The sequence below is a fragment of the Nuphar pumila genome, chromosome 6, assembly GCF_984573655.1.
Source record: "Nuphar pumila chromosome 6, dmNupPumi1.hap1.1, whole genome shotgun sequence".
Taxonomy (NCBI): domain Eukaryota; kingdom Viridiplantae; phylum Streptophyta; class Magnoliopsida; order Nymphaeales; family Nymphaeaceae; genus Nuphar; species Nuphar pumila.
The window spans coordinates 107,390,982-107,412,344 of NC_143254.1; the positions used below are offsets into that span (position 1 = coordinate 107,390,982).

General features: G+C 37.8%; 1 protein-coding gene across 1 annotated transcript; it reads right to left on the reverse strand.

Annotated features, from left to right (window-relative positions):
• Nucleotides 1–7,076: 7,076 nt before the first annotated feature.
• Nucleotides 7,077–20,698, reverse strand: LOC149835591 (replication protein A 32 kDa subunit A-like). Its single transcript, XM_090008613.1, has 10 exons — nt 20,516–20,698; nt 20,264–20,377; nt 16,526–16,623; nt 16,367–16,408; nt 15,987–16,064; nt 7,900–7,978; nt 7,736–7,813; nt 7,560–7,642; nt 7,411–7,479; nt 7,077–7,330 (listed from the first exon to the last, which is right to left on the reverse strand). The coding sequence occupies exons 1-10, from the start codon at nt 20,618–20,620 to the stop codon at nt 7,246–7,248; spliced, it is 831 nt and encodes a 276-aa protein (XP_089864739.1). The 5' UTR covers nt 20,621–20,698; the 3' UTR covers nt 7,077–7,245.
• Between the last annotated feature and the right edge of the window lie 665 nt (nt 20,699–21,363).

Genomic DNA, 21,363 nt, shown 5'->3' on the forward strand with positions numbered 1-21,363 from the left:
CAATACATTACACGAAGATTGAAGTGGAAAAGACAGAGTATTTCTTCTCTACCTTCTTTATGGTTTTTTTTAATTAAGTGCCATTATGGTATTCTCAATCCCCAACCCTCAAAAAAAAAAACTAGTGTGGGTAGAAATTAGGGAAAAAAAAAACATCTAGCTCTCTGAGTTCATTGACATGAACCCTCAAGTCCTACACTTGCACATCAACGATTAGACAGTGCAAGACGACCCTCAATCATGCAGTGTAGGACTTATAACCCACAGTCCATATCGAGAGCATGGCGAAAAAGATTAGCGTTGGTTTTTTAAGAAAAAAAAAACAATTTTTTGATATTTTACTGGTTGATAAAAGCATTAAACATCATTAGAAATTATCCTTTCCTTTTTTTCCCAAGAATTTGTTTTTATTTTAGATTATACTATTATTGCTGATAAAAACGTGAGAAAAAGGTTGGCATCATTTTTCCTGTCTTAAACCTTTGTCAATACGATTGAGGGGTGTGATTTCTAGACAAAGCCATGGTGGAGCTTCTGAAACAGCATTTGGGAGATGTAGAGGCAAAGCATAACCTGATCTGCCGAGGCCAGGAATATACTTAGTGGTCGTATGTGTATAGCACATAACAGTACCACCCAAGGTAGGGGCCAAGACACAGTCTGGGCTCACGCTGGGCCACTATACCCAAGTCCACTAAGGTCTACACCTGACTCATAAGTCTAGATGGTTGGTCCGAAAAACAGGCGAGCATCAAGCATAGTGCAGGCCCTAGGATCGGGGATTGTGATCCATTGAATGACAGCATCCAGCCCCGCCGCACAACAGGCTGATGGGTCAGTGAGCCCATTTCAGTGTCAAGCGATCCACCATAGTTAATCTTAGGAATGAAAACCTAGTCAGATATCAGTAGGATCACGCTTCACCCCAGCACTGTATTCGACTTTTAAAGAGTGAGTCCAATTCTAGATCCAGATCCAACTCATATTTCACAGTGCAGTCTCATCAATTGAGATGTGAGTCCTTACGGTATGTTTGATGGCACGTCCCGCGCATTGCGTAGGACGAAAAGGCCAAAAAGACCACATTTTTTAGCAAATATTGGACGCGACGGATGCACGAAACACCATCCGTAAAAGCGAAAATAACAAGGATGAGAGGAACATATTAAAAAAAAAAAAAACTTTCTCGACGGGCACGCCCGACCCTCCTTCTGTCGAACAAGAGGAGGGGCGAAGGCCACGATGGCTGTGGCGGTTCATCATCGGCGCTGGGCGGTGGTGGTGGCTCCGAGTAGCTGATAAGTTTTTGGGGTCTTGAGGTTTTGGGATTCTATGTGGAATTTGTTGTGTTGTGTTGGGTAGATAATTAGAGCATGAAGGCGATTGGGAGGAAGACTACCGAGATGGGCCGTATGTGTTACCTGCGCCACATGCCTCATCGGTTCAAGAGCAATTTCAGAGAAGATAAACTCTATTGTGTCATCTGAATTGTTGTTGTTTTGTGTTTTTACATGAGAAATGCAAATTTTCTGATTTGATTCTACTGTCGTTTGTTGATTTAGGAACTCAAGCAGAACCAAGGAAGAGGAAAAACGTGGCATCGTCTTAAAGTGGATCGATTTTGTTTATGAAATAGCAAAAATCTGTGATGCTATTCTCAATTCGTATTTCTTTTTTTTTGTGTTTCTCTTTACATTTATGGACAAAATATGAAGGTAGGCAGGTTATTTGAGTCATTGATTATGTTAGGATTATCAAATTTTTGCAATGGATTTTAATTTCGAGACTTTCACGTTCTGTTAAGACGTCGTATTTTATGGGGTTAGTGTTTTAGTTTTGGAAGTGTCTTTTGCTTAGCGTTCCTGCTATTAATTTCACTGCATGAATGGTTGTTTTGCATTGATTGCATATTAGACTAATGTCACTGGTTGCTATTGCAATTAGAATTAACTTTTTTCTTCACTCTATTTGTATTACTAAGCTCAATTATTTCAAACATGGTTTGATCATGATTCTGAAGGCTTTTGATGGTTAATTTAATCTAATTGGCCAAGATCACTATTGATCGATAATGAATAAGTAGCATTTGGGACGTTGGTCAATAATCTTGAGACTTTTAGGAAGCAAGCTGCAAGTGTTGCTTGACAAATAATTGCGGGAAGAGTGATTGATTGGTGATTCCTTTTGAAAGCTTTTCCTAGTAGTATGAAATTGTTTGGTTTTGATCTATGTCACATGGGTACTCCACTTTTACTCTCATACCATAGCCCCTTACATGGTACTAGGGGTGGCAATTTCTGACACGACCCGCCAACCCGCCTCTTAGGCGGGTTCGGGTTGGGCTTAAGCCAACCCGTTTAATAAACGGGTCGACCCGTGTAACCCGTTTATTAAACAGGTCGGGTTCGGGTTGGGGGTATGCCAACCCGGCTGACCCGTTTAATAAACGGGTTAGGCGGGTGGGTCAACCCGTCAACCCGACCCACCAACCTGCCAACCCGATCCGTCAACCCGCCAACCCGACCCGCCAACCTGACCCGCGAACCTGAAAACCCGTTTACCCGATCCAACCCATTTATTAAATGGTACTAGTAACGAAAAATTTCATGGGAATAGTTGTACCCTTGTGATTTGCTTATAATTTAAGAAATTGGAGTTGTGCTTGAAATCTATAGTTTAGGAATGGAGTTGACTGCAAAGAATGTTGTGAGTGTGTCTCTATGTTTGTGAAACACATTGGATGGTAGAGTCGTAGTCATACAATTATAAACGTGGAGCTTTAGTATGGCCATCTTTGTAGCCTTGTTAAGCATTAAGCTTGTGTGTCTTGAGCAGGGCTTATGCTTTTCAGCGAAACCTTGGCACACTTAAAAGAGGGAAATACCTGGTAAGATAACTATCATGTCCTAAGCTGATGCAAAACTATGCATATTGTAATTTTTTTTTTCAAATATTCACCAAACTTCATATCAAGATTGATTATCTGTCATAGTTTCACATTTTTCTTGTGGTCCTCAAACTTTTGCCTGCATTAATTGCATACCCCTTATCGTTGCCATCTTTAGTTTATTAATTTAATGTTGGGTTAATGTGTGGGTTAACGTTGATGATGGAGTTTAAATTACTGTATTTTCTCTCATGGAAACATGTGTTCAATTTTCTCTTTTTATGCTCAATATAAAATTCTTTTTTTAGCTTTAAGACATACCAATTGTTCATTGTTGTTGAATGATGAAGATTACCAGATTAAGACAAGGTTTTTATTTGTTGGTGGGCTTTGTTGTTTGAGATGAAGAAAGTCATGACAAGAATGCATTAACTGTTGAAAGTAAAATGGTATTTAATTACTTTTGTGAGAGTAAATTGGAAATATTGACATATGTATTGAACATTAATTGGCAATTGGCTTGGGGGTTACTTGAGAGATAAGAAAACTTATCTGGGTATGTTAGTTGGTTTCTTGGATGGCTACAATTGATGATGATGGAGAAGAAAGACTTTGGTTGGTGGTAGGTTGCATCTTTACTAACTAGCTTGTGGTCATGTTGAGTGAGGTAGCCTACTGATGTTATTAATGGCATTGATTGGAGGGGCAGCTTAAATATTTTCTTCCTTGGTCGATTCAGAGAGTTTTGCAAGTAATTTTATCCAATTTCATTGACTTAAGCAATTGAGCAAGCTGATCTCATTGTTCTGATAAAAGCAATGTGCTTCATCTTTGTGGTTGTTTTGAAGAATGCAAGCATTTGCCGGTTAAATTTCTCTGGTTGAAAGATTATTGGTTCAGACTGAATGATCCATAGCTGGAAATGTTTTCTGTTATAGTGCTTGGACAACAAGGTAAGCTTTGTCTTAATTGCTGCCTCTGCTGCATATCTATATGAAAATGAGATAATTCTGTTGTTGAAAAGCAGATTAAAACTGCCTTCTTTAGGTCTTGGTTTTGTCATCTAGATAAATGTGATTGCTGACTCAAAGGAAAAATGTGCCTAGAACTACCATAATGAGACTACTTTCTCCTGGTCCAGGCACAAGGATTAGTTATATGCTGAATGATCGGTTGGTGGAAACTGTATGCTATTTGTTTTCTTGGTAAGGGTTGTGGAATTTTTAGAGCAAAAATCTATATTCGGGGCAAAAATCCATATTTGGGGCAAAAATTCAATTTCAAATTCATATTCATGGCAAAAAAATCATGATTTTAGTTATAATTTCATAATTGGATCCATATCCGGGGAAAAAACCCATAATAAACTTGTTAAAACATGTAAAATGGTGGATGGATCGAGTCATACGATCTAAAATGAAGTAATTCAACTCATTATCCATAATTATCCAAGTTATCCGCACATCATCATCAAACAACCGACATTTGGAACATAGCATTTGAGTACGGTACAAACAAAACCAATGTTCTGTTCCGTTCTTTTTGTTCATTTCGTCCAACCCTGAACAAGCTATCAAACATACCCTTATAGTACTGGATCCACTGAAAATAAATTCCAACCCAGATCAGACTATATATCTTTACCCAATTCCGACCCAAATATAGCTAACCCAACCATATTCCAAATCCAACCAATTTTTTGGTACAAGCTATCCGAATTTGACAATGTGAGCCAGATCCGGCCAGGCCTAGGTCAGGATTATTTGCATGCTTAGTTAATATCATCAATTGAGTAATTTTGACCAATTTCACGAGGAAAACCTTCATAAATCCAGTGGGCAATAAAAAGACATCAGTGGCCATGAACAGCCTCAATAAAATTATAGATAGTGGCATCGAGCAGCTTGATATAAAATTTTAACTCCCCACAGCCCTTGTACCTTGTACTTCTGCTCATAAAATGAATGTATCGACTCCACCTTCAGAACTTAGAAGAGCTGTGTATAATCCATTTTCATGTTTTCGTCTATCTGGAGAATAATCAAACTTCTCAAGGCATATGTAGAATTCAAAAGTGACACAAGAATTTATTAGGAAAAAACGGTTCTTTAGAACAGTACTTTTTCCAAAATCTGGAGCTGAATGAGATAGATGGATAATTAGGTCACCATATCCATTACTGAAGGGTCACGGATTCAAATCCTCAAAATCAGATGTCGAATGAATGAGATAACTGTATAGTTAAGATTATGATTGGGAACCTTGAATCGGAGGTTGTGTTGTGGTTTTCACCATGCTCTCATACTCTTGCTCTTTAAGAGCAGTGCGTTGCTGAAACAAGGAATTGGTAATGACATTGGCAGCCCCAACACCACATTTCAACACCTTGTATGAGAAGATGTGTTTGGCAACTCCATCTCTCAACATCATGTCCCATTGCAAGGTTCCCAAACATAGCCCAAGTCACACTATCATTAACAACAGTCACGCACTCAAAACTCAGTTTTTTTTTCTTTCTTTTTTTAATATTTAGCAAGAGGAAAACTAGATTCAAGTAGCGAGGACATTGACACCAAGCATATGGCCCACCCTCAGAAGCCTGCTGTTTCGGCCTAAGGAAAGGGATGCACATTAAGGTATCGAACACGTTAAGCAGACCCACCTATTCAGATGTGCAAAGTCCTTGTGGGCATATCTCATGTAGGCTATCCAAAATGGCACCATGATGTACCGTGGTGTATGTTGTTTGATGATGATATTGTTTTGATTGATGAGTCTAGAGCTGGGGTTAATGCTAAGTTAGAATTATGGAGACTGACATTGGAAGCTAGAGGTTTTAAGTTGAGTAAGAGTAAGACTGAATATATGGAATGTCGGTTTAGTAAGCAACGAAGTAGTGATGGGAGTGTAGTGAAGCTTGGTGAGCAAGATATACCGGTGAATGATTATTTCAAATATTTGGGATCCATCATTCAAAAGTATGGAGAAATTGATGGAGATGTAAATCATAGGATAAAGGTTGGGTGGATGAAATGGAAAAGTGCTTCTGGAGTGTTGTGCGATCGTAGAATGCCATTGCGGTTGAAGGGAAAGTTTTATAGGACGACTATTAGACCCGCTTTACAATATGGGCTGCCAAGAGACATCATATTCAAAAAATGAGTGTAGCTGAGATGCGGATGCTTAAATGGATGTGTGGAAATACAATAAAAGATAAGATTCGGAACGAAGAGATACGTAAGAAGGTAGGTGTTGCACCCATTGAAAATAAGATGCGAGAGAATCGTTTACGGTGGTTTGGACATATTCGGCGAAGGCCTAATGATGCTCCAGTTAGAAGGTTGGAGAAATGGGAAAATATATTAGTTAAAAGAGGTCGGGGTAGGCCTAGGAAGACTTGGATGGAGATGATAGGAAAGGATATGAATGCTTTGAACCTCACCGAGGACATGGCGTTGGATAGAAATGATTGGAGGAAAAGGATTCATGTGGAAGACCCAAAATGAATTTCTTTTTTGGTTCATATCGCTGACCCCAATTGTTTTGGGATGAAGGCGTAGTTGTTGTTGTTGTTTGTTGTAGCACAGGAAAAGAAAATCACACAAATCATCAAAACACAATTTTTATTTCTTATTTCTCAAATAACATTTTGAAGAAATGAAATTGCTTTTTGTCCTTCGTTAGTCGGATAGCTCACCCAACTCCATATACTAATTGAACCCTTTGGTTCTGACCCATATTTTAAACGGTCAACTTTATCACCAAACCCTGACCCCATAGGGTACCGTGTGGGTCAGGTCCAAGTCAAACCCGACCAATTGATACCTAGGGATTAATCTACTCAAGGTATAGATGTGAATGGATGTATATATTTCTGTTTGTGTCTGAATTGGTTTAAATGAATATTTCCACAGCTAGAAGCAATGTTGTCAAAACAGGTCTGAATAGGCCCCCTTCCAAAATCGACCAAATTTGGCTCAAATTGGCTGAATCAACCAAGAACGGTTGATTTGAAGCAAAATCGGTTTAGAATTGAATAAATTCTGTTTTTTCTTAATTTTGAATAAAAAATATTCCAATTAAAAAAACCATTCAGTTTGATTCTTTGGTTTTTTAAAGAAACCGATTCACCTAGTGAACTAATTTTAACATTGGCTAGAAGTATATGCAACTAAAATAAAAACTAATGAAAAAAAACAGACCCTCTAATACTTCACATATACATCAATAAAGTGAAAAGCTCAAAGCTCCAGACAAAGATGAAATCCCTGTAAGAATATGAAATAACACAATAATCACCAAATAGAATAACACAGGCAGTCACCTCTCGTTTTGCCCAAACCAGTAAGAGAACTGTCTTAGCCATTAGTAGTTGATTTGTAATGGTCATCATCGATAGTTGAGTAGATAAATCCTTCACTTGCCAAGAACTCAATAGCCTCCCTGCCATGAAGAATACATACCGACTCGTAAGACACACAACACACACACATATATATAGATAGATAGAGAGAGAGAGAGACAAAATGCGCTTTTTGGGTAATCCCAGTCGCCTGACAACTTCATCCACATGCAACCCTTGTTCTATAGCACTGTTGAAGCAAGAAACAGTCTGTCATCAAATCAAGGTGACGTCAAGGAAAGAAGGTCTCTGCTATGGAAAGTAACTCACAGACTGACAGGTTCCTCAAATATCCTCTGGACTCTAGTGTTGATATCTTGATCTGATCCAACAGATGATGGCCGTGCAGAATACTGATACGGAAGCAAAATAGGCAGGTTTTCATACGTGATAATACTCACTGAGGATGAAAAACAAGACAAATCGAAGAAATAAGAACTCCATACTTGATTGGTGACGGATTGATTTCCCAGTGTACCACTTGAAGATACTGAGCTTGGCTGTGGTTGACCCACACTTCCAGACTGCACTTTTCATAACACTCAAATCAAATAGCTCGGCATTAAGAACCAATATTATGCGGCGAAAAAGATTCATAAAAAGAACATACCCGTCTTTTGTTGTTATCCACATGTACAGCAATACATTCAATATAGTGGAAAGTGAGCTCATCAAAATCAGTGATTAGCCTTGGAAGTACAAGAATATTAGTCAGTTAAGTAAACTCAAGCTATTAGAGGATCATGAGCAAAAACTACAACTGAAATTTTGAAAAAAAGAAACTAGATCCAGTCCCTGAAATATAGGTTTAGATGGTATATGGATAGATGAATATCAGCCTGGTCCCAAAATACTTGTACGAGTTGCTAAATACAGCAGAGAACCAGCCCCAGTTAACCTAGGGCTTGATCCTACTCAGTCATTTCAATAACATATAGTTGATACTTTTTCCTTTATGGCCATCTCAATGGAGCTGATGATTATCTGATAGATTAGAAAAATACCAATGGATGCAGGATACCAGGATTTTACTCAAAATATAACAGATATGACAATTTAGCAAACACATAAAGTGCTGAATTTAAAGTTTAAATCAAAACATTAGGCAGGTGTGGGTTTCACAAGACTTGAGCCACACAAACCCAACTCACTAATTATTATTATTATTATTATCCATCTTGAACAATTGATCTTCCACGCACAGATAAGCGGGAGGGTGTTGTGTGTTCTCCCCGGAACACAAATTCGCGTGTTCCGGTGTGTATGGAGGAATATCTTGGGACCCACGATAATTCATATGCCAATGTTGCCCATAATGTCTTTATAATAAAATAACATATAAAAAAGGTAGATATGCTTTTGACGAAAATGTCCTCCCGTAAGATAGATATGCATTAGACGAAATGTCATCCCGCTCCACGTATATAGATTTGCACGTTCTGCATTTGTTTTTAGCTTGTGCTACAACACATGGCCGCTTTCTCGTTCCAGCCTTGTTTTAGATAAAAAACTTTGTTGGGTTCATTCCTACCTCGTGGAGATAACTATAAATCGAATGACTGGTTCGATCATTGGTGGGCGTCAAAGGGTGATTTGTCGGCCATCTCTTTTTACAGTCTTCTCTTCGTTTTCGTTAGGCAGTATGGAAAAAAACAATAACGCACAAACATTCCAACAAGTGCCATTAAAGCGTGGTGAGTACATTTCCATGTCATCATGCTATTGTTGAAGAACGTATGCCGTCGTGAGTGTCATTAAGGCATTGTTTTGTTATTGTAAGTAGATTTTATCGTTTCGACGGTTGGAAACTTGAAGATATTTGTAAGGCGGTGGAAATTCCTGACAAGAATGCTTGGTTAAAGTTGCGAGCAAAGGCCGCTACCCCATCCAGTATCGTCCATTCACTCAGTATATGCAATGTAACCAAATCGTGGTTGTAGTAACATGTATATTGATTTGTGAGATATTGTTTTGTTTGTTAATATCGATTTGTAATATATTATGCTGAATTGTCGTATAGCGATTTGTAAGATATTATGTGTTTTCTAATGTCAATTTGTGAGATATTGTTTTGTTTGTTGATATCGATTTGTAATATATTATGTTGAATTGCCGTATATCGATTTGTAAGATATTATGTGTTTTCTAGTATCGATTTGTGAGATATTGTTTTGATTTGTTAATATCGATTTGTAATATATTGTGCTGAATTGTCGTATATCGATTTGTAAGATATTGTTTTGTTTGTTAATATCGATTTGTAAGATATTATGTTGAATTGTCGTATATCGATTTGTAAGATATTATGATGAATTGCCGTATACCGATTTATAATATATTATGCTGAATTGTCGTATATCGATTTGTAAGATATTATGTGTTTTATAGTGTCGATTTGTGAGATATGGTTTTGTTTGTTAATATCGATTTGTAAGCTATTATGTTGAATCTTTGATACTGTGATTCATTCAATCGTTTCTTTGACTTGCTTAACTAATCGGTAGTCGTTGTTATATGCATCTTGAATAAATCGTAGTAAATGTATGCGCTGGTTAACGCAAATTGATATTTTGCTCATGACAGTGTTGAGCATATCAACTAGTTGCAGTGAAGATGATGTATCTCAATCATTAGTAAGTCATGGAGCAATAGACATTCATACTATCGACGCACCTGAAGAATTGAATATGTCCACTAATGATGCACATGATAAGCAGGGTGCAGACATTGGATTCACTCTTAACTTGAATATTCCAGCAGACGAAATGCAATTCGATAATGAGGTAGAGGATAATGACAGTGCACTTGACAAAGGTGGAGGCACCTCAAGTCTACATGATATGAAAATTCCTATTGATATCTTAAAAATCAATATTTAGAATCAAAACAATATCTTAAATCGATTTTAAGAATCAAAACATCTTAAATCAATATGAAAATTCTTATTGATATCTTAAAAATCGATATTTAGAATCAAAACAATATCTTAAATCGATATTAAGATTCAGAACAATATCTTAAATTGATTTGGAAATTCGTATTGATCTTTAAAATCGATATTTAAAATCAGAACAATATCTTAAATCGATATTAAGAATCAAAACAACATCTTAAATCGATATGAAAATTCCTATTGATATCTTAAAAATCGATATTTAGAATCAAAACAATATCTTAAATCGATATTAAGAATCAAAACAATATCTTAAATCGATTTGGAAATTTGTATTGATATCTTAAAAATCGATATTTAGAATAAAAAAATATCTTAAATCGATATTAAGAATCAAACATGTTAAATCGATATGAAAATTCCTATTGATATCTTAAAAATCGATATTTAGAAACAATACAATATCTTAAATCGATATTAGGAATCAAAACAATATCTTAAATCAATATTAAGAATCAGCATAGAAATCGATATTAAGATTCAGAATAATATCTTAAATCGATTTGGAAATTCGTATTGATATCTTAAAAATCGATATTTAGAAGCAAAACAATATCTTAAATCGATATTAAGAATCAAAACAATATCTTAAGGGTTTAGGGTTAGGGTTAGGGTTTAGTGTTTAGGGTTTTTAAGGTTTAAGGTTCAGGTTTTAAGGTTTTAAGGTTTTAGGGTTTAGGGTTTAGGGTTTAGGATTTAGGTTTAGGGTTTAGGGTTTAGGATTTAGGTTTAGGGTTTAGGGTTTAGGTTTTAGGTTTAGGGTTTAGGGTTTAGGGTTTAGTTTAGTTTAGGGTTTAGTTTAGTTTAGGGTTAAAGGGTTTACGGTTGAAGGGTTCAGCGTTCAGCGTTCAGGGTTAGGGTTAGGGTTAGGGTTAGGGTTAGGGTTAGGGTTAGGGTTAGGGTTAGGGTTCAGGCATTAGGGTATACGGTTTAGTAATATATTATGGGTTTAGGGTTAAGGTTTACTAAGATATTAAGGGTTTAGGTTTTAGGGTATATGGTTAGGTATAGTAATATATTATGGAATATATGTACCGATTTGTAAAATACTAAGTGTTTTCTAGTGTCGATTTGTTAGAAATTGTAGTATATAATTGAAAACTGTGCGTGAGGAATTTACATTGTAGTGACATAAGTTATCCATTTGTGTGTTCAAATCGTTGCTGATTTAGCGATTTCTATGAAAATCGCTTCAAAGCTTCGTACCTATAATTAAATAACCGTCACATGAATCGCTATCGTCAACAAGTATACATCGCTATTTCATCAAACGTATAAATTGTTCCTACTTTTAACGTACAAATCATTGCTTCAAACGTACAAATCGATGTAGAAATCGCACCTTTCATAAGTACATATCGTTGTAACGTTTGGGATTCAACAGTAAGTGTCATTCCACATCTCGCTCGTTGTCAAAAATCGATATGCGTTGTAAGACCTGAATTCTGGTTGACGATTTATGCGATTTACGCAATGACGTGTATGTCGGCAACAACGATTTGCCTTTGTATAGAAAATATTGGAATAGTATAACGCAAATTGCGATTTGTAAGCTATTATGCTGAATTTTTTTATCGATGTATAATATATTATGTGATATGTATATCGCTTTGTAACATATTATGTGTTTGCTAGTGTCGATTTGTATGATATTTGTATTATGATATTGAAACGTGTGCGTGCGGCATTTACATTGTTGCGTGATAGCGGTGGTGATTTGTGTATTCAAATTGCTGTTCATTTAACAATTAAGATTGAAATCGCTTCACAATGTCGTAGCTGTCATTAAATCGTTGTCACGTGAATCGCTATCGTCAACACACATATATGATAAGTCGTTTCTTTAATTGGGACGGTAAATAACAACTCGATGCATAATATAGTGCGATACAACTGCGGATCATGACAGATAACATGAAGAATGATGTGCATGTAGATTTAATTTTGCATGGTCGGCAAGAAGAAATCATTTTGCCTCATAAGTGCGCATAGTTTTCATTCTCCTCCTCCTTCTCTTCGTCATCCTTCTTCTTCTTCTTCATCCTTAATTCTTCCTCAGCTTTCTTCGTTTGCTTTTCATATTCAAAAGCTGATGGATCAAGCTCCGCATAATAAATATCCAACAATTTGTTCCTATCTTTTTCATGATCAATGTTCATTATATTTTGGTACTTTACATAACCCTCATATATGTCGGATTGGCGGATGATTTCTCCAAGAGTCATCCCCTCCAACGACGAAGGCTTTCTTGTCTTACGAATTTTAGTCATTGCTAACCTACACAACACATAAATTTAACCCTTCATAAGTACATATTGTTATAAATCATAAATCTCTACTGCATTAAATGTATAAATTGTGGTTGCTTTAAATGTATAAATCATATATCATAAATCGCTACTACTTGAAACATATAAATCGTTGCATCGAACAAATCGCTACTGCATTAAATGTATAAATCATTGTTAAATTCAAACTTACAAATCATTGTAGAAATTTAGCACTCATACCAGTGTTGTTAAAAGCGCACCTCAAGGCGCAAAAAGCGCGCCTCGCCTCGAGGCTAGGCCCTTTTCGCCTTGAGGCGCACGTAAAAAGCGCAACAGCCTCAAGGCGTACGCCTCATGCGCCTTGAGGCGTACGCCTTGAGGCGAGGCGCGCCTCAAAGTGAAGCGCGCATTAAACATCGGATGGCCCGGACCCGAGTTCGACTCGGATCCGGGCCCGTATTCTCGAAAGATCGAGAACCTGTGTCTTTAAAAAAGACACAGGCGCTTCGGGGCGAGGGAAAGCCCTCGTCCCTTCTCTCTCCACTCCGTCCCCTTTCGTCCACCGCCACTGCTCGCCGCCGGCCACCACTCGTCGCCGACCACCACTCGCCGATCACCGCCTCTGCTGAGAAGGGATCACTCGCAGTGCGACCACTCGCCGTGCGACCACTCGCCGCCGCCACTGCTGTCGCCGGCCACCACTCGCCGCCGGCCACCACCCGTCGCAGATCATCGTTTTCCTTCAGGTATGGCTTTTTCGTTTTTTTTTATTAACCAGGGGCGTAGCTAGGGGGGGCAGGACTAGGTTGTAGCCCAGTCCTGCCTCCCGAAACAGTTAAATTTTTTTTTTTAAAAAGCCCAGTCTTACCCCAACCCTGATTCCATATGAAATAGATTTTTATCCATTTTTGTAGCTCAGCCCAGTCCTAGCCCAGCCCTGACTGCAGCAAATAGTTTGATTTGTCCATATGAAATAGATTTTTATTAATAATTGTAGCCATTTTTTGTCCATATAACTGCGGTCCCTTGTTTTCCTTTTTTGTCCATATAACTGTAGCGATGATGATTTCTTGGTGTGCAATCAAATATGTGATGTCCTGAATTGTTTAAGCATGCATTGATTTAGTTTTTTATTGAATGAATACTCATATTTATGCAATTAGATACTTATATAGATCAAGTTGTTGAATTAATGCTACTTTTACATGTTAATCTCATATTTTTTTCGTATTTATTTGAGATTTTTTATTTCGTGTTGGTTGGCGCTTCATCAATAAAGCATTTCTTATTTATTTATAATTTTAGATCATTTTTATAGTTTTTTTTAAGTTTAAAAAAATAAATTTTGAGGCTTACGCCTCACCTCAGATTTTGGTGGAGCGCCTCGCTACGCCTCAACGCTTTTAACAACACTGACTCATACTTACATATCGTTGTAATGTTTGGCCTTCATAAGAACAAATCGTGCTAAATGTTTTTCGACGCCCAGAAGGTGGATAGGTACAAATCGATTTATTTCAGTATGAAAATAAGTATTATTTAGCATGAACAGTATGACCAGTTGTAAGATTTAGCATTCAGATTTACATAACGAAAATCGATTTGTTTACATAACGAAACCTTACACAAAACTCACTGAAAGGACACAAGTTTTGCTAATCGAATAGTGGAGGAGAAACACCTAGAAGGTAGATGCAGCCGATGGGGGCAACGATGCTCCAACTACGCTCTGACAGCAGTAGAAGACGAAAAGGGGTGCTCCGGCGGCAGTAGACGACGAAAAGGGGTGCTTCGACAGCAGCAGACAACGACAAAGGGTGATCCCGCAGCAGCAGACGACGTCAAAGGTTGTGTCGTCAAAGGGAGCTCATGTTACAGCAGATGGTGCATTGTCAAAGGGTGAGCCAGAACGTTTAGGGTGATGTATCGCAAGGACCTCCTGTTAAAGCAAAGGAGTTTACTCCTTAAAGCGAAAACGATGATGAGATTAACCCTTTCTGGCGGGAGGACATTTTTGTCCTTGACTCGAAACGTCGTTTCATGGCACTAATGGCGAGAAAGGGTACTTAAGTCTTTTCAAACAAACCAGACTCTAATGCTAAGTGATGCCGACACATACGTGAAACGAGCCCCACGTGCTTACATACATGACGCTCATTCAGACCCTGAAACACGCATCTGCGTGTTCCCGGGGGGAACATATAACTTGCATCGTAGATAAGTGCATGCAGCACACACAAAGGGCGATCTTTTTGTTTCTATTTTTTCCCAAGTTCTTTCTCAATGTTCCTCTTCAACCATTTTCTGTTAAGATAAATCACATCGAGCTGATGTTCAAAAGAAAATTAAAGAGCATCACCTTGAGTTGATATCTTATTTGGACCTTGGCCTCTTTAGTGTGTTGAAATTGTTCAAATCCAAAAGAAAGAAAAAATAAACTGTTTTACATACTGCCAGTTTAGTTCCCAGATTTCAACAAAATTTGGAACACCACGAAAAGGAAGAGGAAAATTTGAAAAAGGTCTAGTAGTTTAAGTTCACCAGCATAGTTATGTTAACCATTTTGAACAAATTATGTGGATCAATTTACAGCATAAGCATATGAACCAAATACAATTCCTGACATGGTGTCCAGAAGTGGTTCCAACCTTCAAACTCAAAAACACAAAATGAAACGTTATATTGTGTTTATGGATGTGAAAATGAGGTCAAAGCAACCCCTTTTAAGCTAAAACCCCATCCAAAAGTGGCTGGGCGCTCTGACCACTGAGAACTTCAGGGGTTATTTGAAAGTACGAATGCACTCATCCATGGACAAGTGTGTCTTACTCCCCTCTGCCTTGCAGACACAGGATGCATGGGGCGGGAACAAAAATGTGTCCTCCATAAGTTTTGTCCTAAAAACCTGGGATGCAAGAGTCGGAGGGGGGAGGTCTGACTCTTGTGCCCCAGAGGTGTGTCTGGGCGGCCCACATCCCATGATGCAAATACCTCCTTAAACTCTCAGCAATTGATGACTTGCACATATCTTACAAAGTAGTCTGACACAGGATTTTATTATATGATGTTGATACAACCTGATAATCTATGTTTAAATTGTATTGGCCTAGGGGCTTGTGCACTGCACCAAATAGTATGATACAATATGATATAACATTGATCAAGAAACATGAACATCAAAGTGACCAAGAAAGCACGGTCATAATTTGATGTAGACACTCAAATGACAAATATCAAGTAGACTCCAAGCAATCACCATGGACATAAATTCATATAATAGAAGACAAACTATAATATAATTTGATTGAAAGAGATGGCACGCCAAGCAATCACCACTGACATAAATTCATATAATAGAAGACAAACTATAATATAATTTGATTGAAAGAGATGGCACACCATGAACCTAAACCAAATTATTGGCAATATCAATAAGACTTGAAGAAACACAAGGGACAAAGGCATGATACATACCTTACACCAAACGAGTTAATAGATCTTTTGCCCTGAAAAGTTTTCAAATGCCCATGAACACGAACATATGAGCCATTCCTGCATTGGACGTACTAACCTTTAGAAGAAAACAGCCGTAATAGTTAAAAAAAAAGCAAAAACAAAATCAAGCAAAAAGAAATTCACAGGGCAATAACTTATGCACTTGATCTATGGGAGAAATCCCATCAATGCACTTACATAAAAGCCCTTAGATTTTAGCTCAACCAGACAATTTAGAAAAAAAATTAATGGAATTCAAATTCTTGTGCTAGCATTACTTCATGTTGCTTTCTGTGAAGACCTAGAAAGGAAATAGAAATACAAGAAATTAAATAACAAGTTGTCAAGACAGGACTTACTCCACCAAAGCCATTTCATTTGACTCCGAAGTGTCATTGACCCTAAGAAATTTGATTGAAGATCAGTAACTTTCTTATAGACTTTCACCATCAAAGACTCAAAAGTATTAAAAAAAGAATAAAGAGTTCAAGGTAAAGCTTGCTATTGTCATAGCTTACCATCTAGTGACATCAATCCTTCCTGTTCCATCATCAAGGGTGAAGGAAACATCAGTAACCTTTTCAAGTTTGTTCATCACCATTCCCACCAATGTGACCTTCCAAAACAAAGTATTTGAATAACTAAATCAGTAAAACATTAAACAATTGAGACCCAGACCAGAAAAGTAAAATGCACATGTGTAACACAGGTAATTAAAGATCTCAAACCAATTGTGATGCAAATTTTTTACCCTGGCGCCTGGAAAAGTAAATTTCAAAGCCATGTAACCATTGGTGATCCTACAGTGTAAATGCCACAAGGTTTGGCATCAAAGTTCAATGCTCATAACTAAAAGCAATCTAACTGAGCAAGAAGAAGGAAGTTGGTTCTGATTTTCAAGTGAGTTCAGTGAGAAAGGCATATGAAATAGTACTTGATACTAAAAGAAGTTTTCAGTTTAAGGATTCCATCCTGAAATCAAGTAATCATTCAATGGGTTCGAGTAAGCTCTGTTGTGAGTTTGGGGATAACAGGTCAAGAGATGGATCGAAGTCCAAACATATTTCTGAATTCAGATCTAGATCCAGACACAGGATAACTGGATAACTGGTGGTAGGAGAGGATGTGGGTAGCATGGCTAGGTTTAACTTTAATTTAGGTGGTGAAGATGGTTTTAGAGTGGAATGATGGAGTGATGAGGAGGATGAGTTAGCAAAGGTTTGAGGTAAGGATGGGGTTGCAATTGTAACAGGTGAGGATAGGGAAACATATTTAGATTTGGTTGGACTTTGTTTAAAAGGAAAACAGAATTTGTAAAATACATGTCAAGAGATAAGCACTTGTAGTTTTTGAGTGAAAACAATAGGAGCCCTTATGACGATTACTATAGCTTAGGAAGATGCAGGATTCAGTTCTATATTCTAGTTTATGGGATCTATATGGATGTAAGCAAGGGTAACAAGCACCGCCAAGGGTTTTAACTTTTAAGAAAGGTATAATCTGATTGGATATTAAGTGTTTCTCCATTGGCATTTTACCAACAAGTCCATTGATTAAATATACTACAATACAAAAAGCATATGACCAGTAATGCAAAGGCAACCATGCATGAACCAACAATAATAAACCAGTGCCTCCAACATGGCAGGGATTCTACTCTACTGATCCATTTTGCCCATGGTATATGGACATGAAATGCGGAGTCCCATACCCCATGAGTCCAAGTACTTGGATGTAGACCTATATTCGTGGCCCCAATCAAGATGTAAAAACTTGATTGTTTGGCCCACTATATTTTCAACATACATTTGAAAATAGTCAAAACCTCATATTTTTTAGTCAACAAAAAAAATCATGTGTACCTGGAGTGAACATCAACCAAATGAGCATAATATTTGAACCCAGTAACAGATGTTAGTATGGTTTCCAGACATCTAAATAAACAATATTAAGAGGTCTGAAACATTATTAAAAGGGCTAGATAAGTGAAGTTTATGGCTCTTTCCTTTCTAGCATGATTCATATATAAAATTTTCACAAGATAGGTTAAATTTATTAACAATTATTTGAGAATATAAATGGATGGCGCCCAAGTTATTGATGCCATTGATCCAGGGTGGCACATTCTCCAAGAAAAGATTCTTTATTTGCTGAATAAAAGGAAAGGTGATATAATCATGCTCACTCAGCCCTTTGATGAGAAGGTTCCCCATTTGTCAATCCTTCACAATAGTAGTCAAGGCAACATTCAAAGAAAATACATTATTATCCCATGAAAATTTATTCACGAAAAAATAAATCTCTCGTAATGTGAGAACATGCAGGATATTCTTTAAATGAAAAAAGAAATTAGAACTATGAAATTCTAGATGATCCAATGTGTTCAATTCTCAAACCTGTTTCATTGCCCAGTTTCACTGTGTCACATCCTTGGTATTCAGAATGCATTGATAAGTTGCTCAACTCATTCATTATGTGGTTCATAGCACCCAAGTCCAGATCCAACTATTACCACCAAAAACATGGACAAGCCAAATGGCCTGGTGTATCACAAGCCTTACACATGACTTTGGTCCCCTAAGACGTCACTCACTGACATTGGTTTGTGTCAAAATTAGTATGAAAGGATGATTAATTTTGACAGTAATCAGATCCTCTTCCTCTTGGACGTGAGTCACATGACTAATATCCTTCTTTAAATCCTTTGGCTCTGTTGTTTTGATAAAATGATTGATTACACTGATTTTGGTTATATACCTGTTTGCACTTGAGTTTGATAAATACCAACTGCCTTCTTTTCATTTAGTTAGGTATTTTCAATCGATAACAAGCCATGAAACTCATTTAAAGTTATCAGGTCCATCTTAGTAGTGATGAACGCTCTAAACGCAGCATATTATGAAGGTAAACCTTTAATAAATTGCAGAATGAAATCTTCTACAACCAGTTTTGATGCCACAGCTAACTAGTGAGAAATTAGTTTCTTTTATCTTTTAGATGATATTTCAACCACATAACTCTTCATCTTGGGTGTGCAGCATAGGACTGCTTAAAAACAACTTCAAACCCGCAAGGCCTGCTACCTGAGCGTGAACAGCTTACATCAGAGAGGATATGAGCCAACTCAATAGGAGTTGGTCCTGTTTTTGCCACTGAATATAATCAGATCAATATCAATCGGTCCTAATTTAAGTTTTGATGGTCATTGCTTGGATCCATCAACCAGTCCCAAAAGGTCATACGTTTTCAAAGTAGAGAGAAATATAGACTACCAGAACAGGTAGTTATCTACCAATAACTTTGCAGCAAGAACATATTGAAGGTTTGATGTTGGTGGCATGATTGAAGGCGGTAAAGAGATATCCAAGATTCCAAGCTATCGCCTTATGCCGATGGAGTCGATGCAGCAGATCACTCCATTTTTTAGTGGTGAGTGCTCTGATTCCATAAAATGGTGCAATGTTATTTAGGTCATCCCCTCTCTCGCATATGTTTTAAGAGATTTTAAAATATTATATATGGCTATGCGTACATGCCTATCTTGAGGAGATTCTTCTTATCTCTTATTACAACTTCCTATAATCAAGGATTAACAAGAGACTAAAACAGCCATATTTGCTGCACTTACTGAGACTGCGTGCTTCCAGTCTTCATGCTCTAGCTTCATCCCTATCATCTAGAGTGTTTTGGATCATCGTTTGAAACTGCGCCAGCTCCACTCTTATCTTGAGTTTCCGGAACCCCATCTGGCACTCTTAACATTTGTAGACAGGAGATAAACAAAATCTCCTCAAAATAAAGATGTAAACTTGGCCGTAAATATACACAGCTATCTACCAATCAAAAGCACGATATAGAGGAGAGTTCTTTCACCAAATACCTTTGCAACACTTTAGTTCTTTCACCAGAATATCTTTGCACCGTCTTACGGGCAAGGAACTTATCCAAAACTGTTGACAATGTCTACAAGTAGATCCATTCCACAACTCATCGCGGTTCAAACATAACAAAACACTAATTTGAGGGCTCCAAGCAAAACACATGCAAGAAAGCCAAGAAACACGAACAATAACAATAAAATAAAATAAAATAAAATATTGCAGAACAACAAGGTAACGAACAAACCATAGACAATCAGGGTTTCACGAAACAGAGGAAATACCAGAAGGAGCCAAAAGCAGCTACGGGAAATTAGGGCTACAAAAGCAGGGCAAAAGAAGAGAAGAAACCATCGTCTCGGCGGGAAAAAGACCTACGTTATTGATCTCGCACCCGTCGACGATGATATTGGAGATGTCGTCGGATATGTTCTGCAAGGCCTGGCTGAGCTGCTTCACCGTCAACGGGATGACACCTCCGTTCCCCCTCTTCTGCAAGGAAGAAGATGGAGCGAGGCGTAAGAATCTCGATTGAAACGCGAGCGGAAGAGGCGAAAAGGGAGGAAAAAAGAGGAAGAGAAAAATTATCGAGCGGAGGAGGAATCAGGCGAGAGGGAGCTCCCGACTCACCTTGGAGGCGGAGAAGCCGGAGTCCAAGGAGCCCGGCGTCGACTGAGACGGCATGAATCCGCCGCCTGAGAAGAGGGCATTCCCGTCATACTGGCTGGAAAACATGGCTCCGGCGAGAAGGACAAGGAAAGAGCGGAGAGGAGATGCGAAGGGAAGGGTTTTTCCCTCTGCTCTTTCTCTCCCCTTCCTTTTTTCCCGCGCTGCAGATGCGAACCCTAGATTTTGATCGCTTTGGTGTCCTTCCCACACGCGCGCGGCGCACGAGAGGCTACCTTCCCGGTTCCCGCCAATTAGGTTGCAAACGGGTTGGATCGGGACGGATCTTTTCGGATCCCAATTCGATCCGAAGTGTAAAAAGTAGATCCGAATCCAGATCCGATGAGGTAAGGTTGAACCCGAATCCAAATTATATATTATAATATTGTGGACAATAGAGTCTATCCGTAATTAAAATATGTTTACCAACCAAATATGTTATACTGGTATGAACCAAGATTTTCATAGGGTTTTTTTAAGTTTTTTTGAAAATTTTACCATAAGAATGTGATCAAGATGCTTGGTTTTATAGAAACATACTCTTGAATCATCCAATTATGATGTGTAAGAAGAATCTTTTAATGGTTGAAAATCAGTGACTTACAATTTTCATAAATATTCAAACATTAAAAACACATTTTTTTATTCAATTACCATAATCCAACAATCTATTCCTAGCAAATGAATGCATCTAGATTCGCAAAAAAACTGAAAATCTCAATTCATACCAGCAAACATATTTGGTTGGTAAACTTAATTCAGTTTTCCCAATCCAGGAATCATAACTATTGGATGCAGACTTATAACAAATG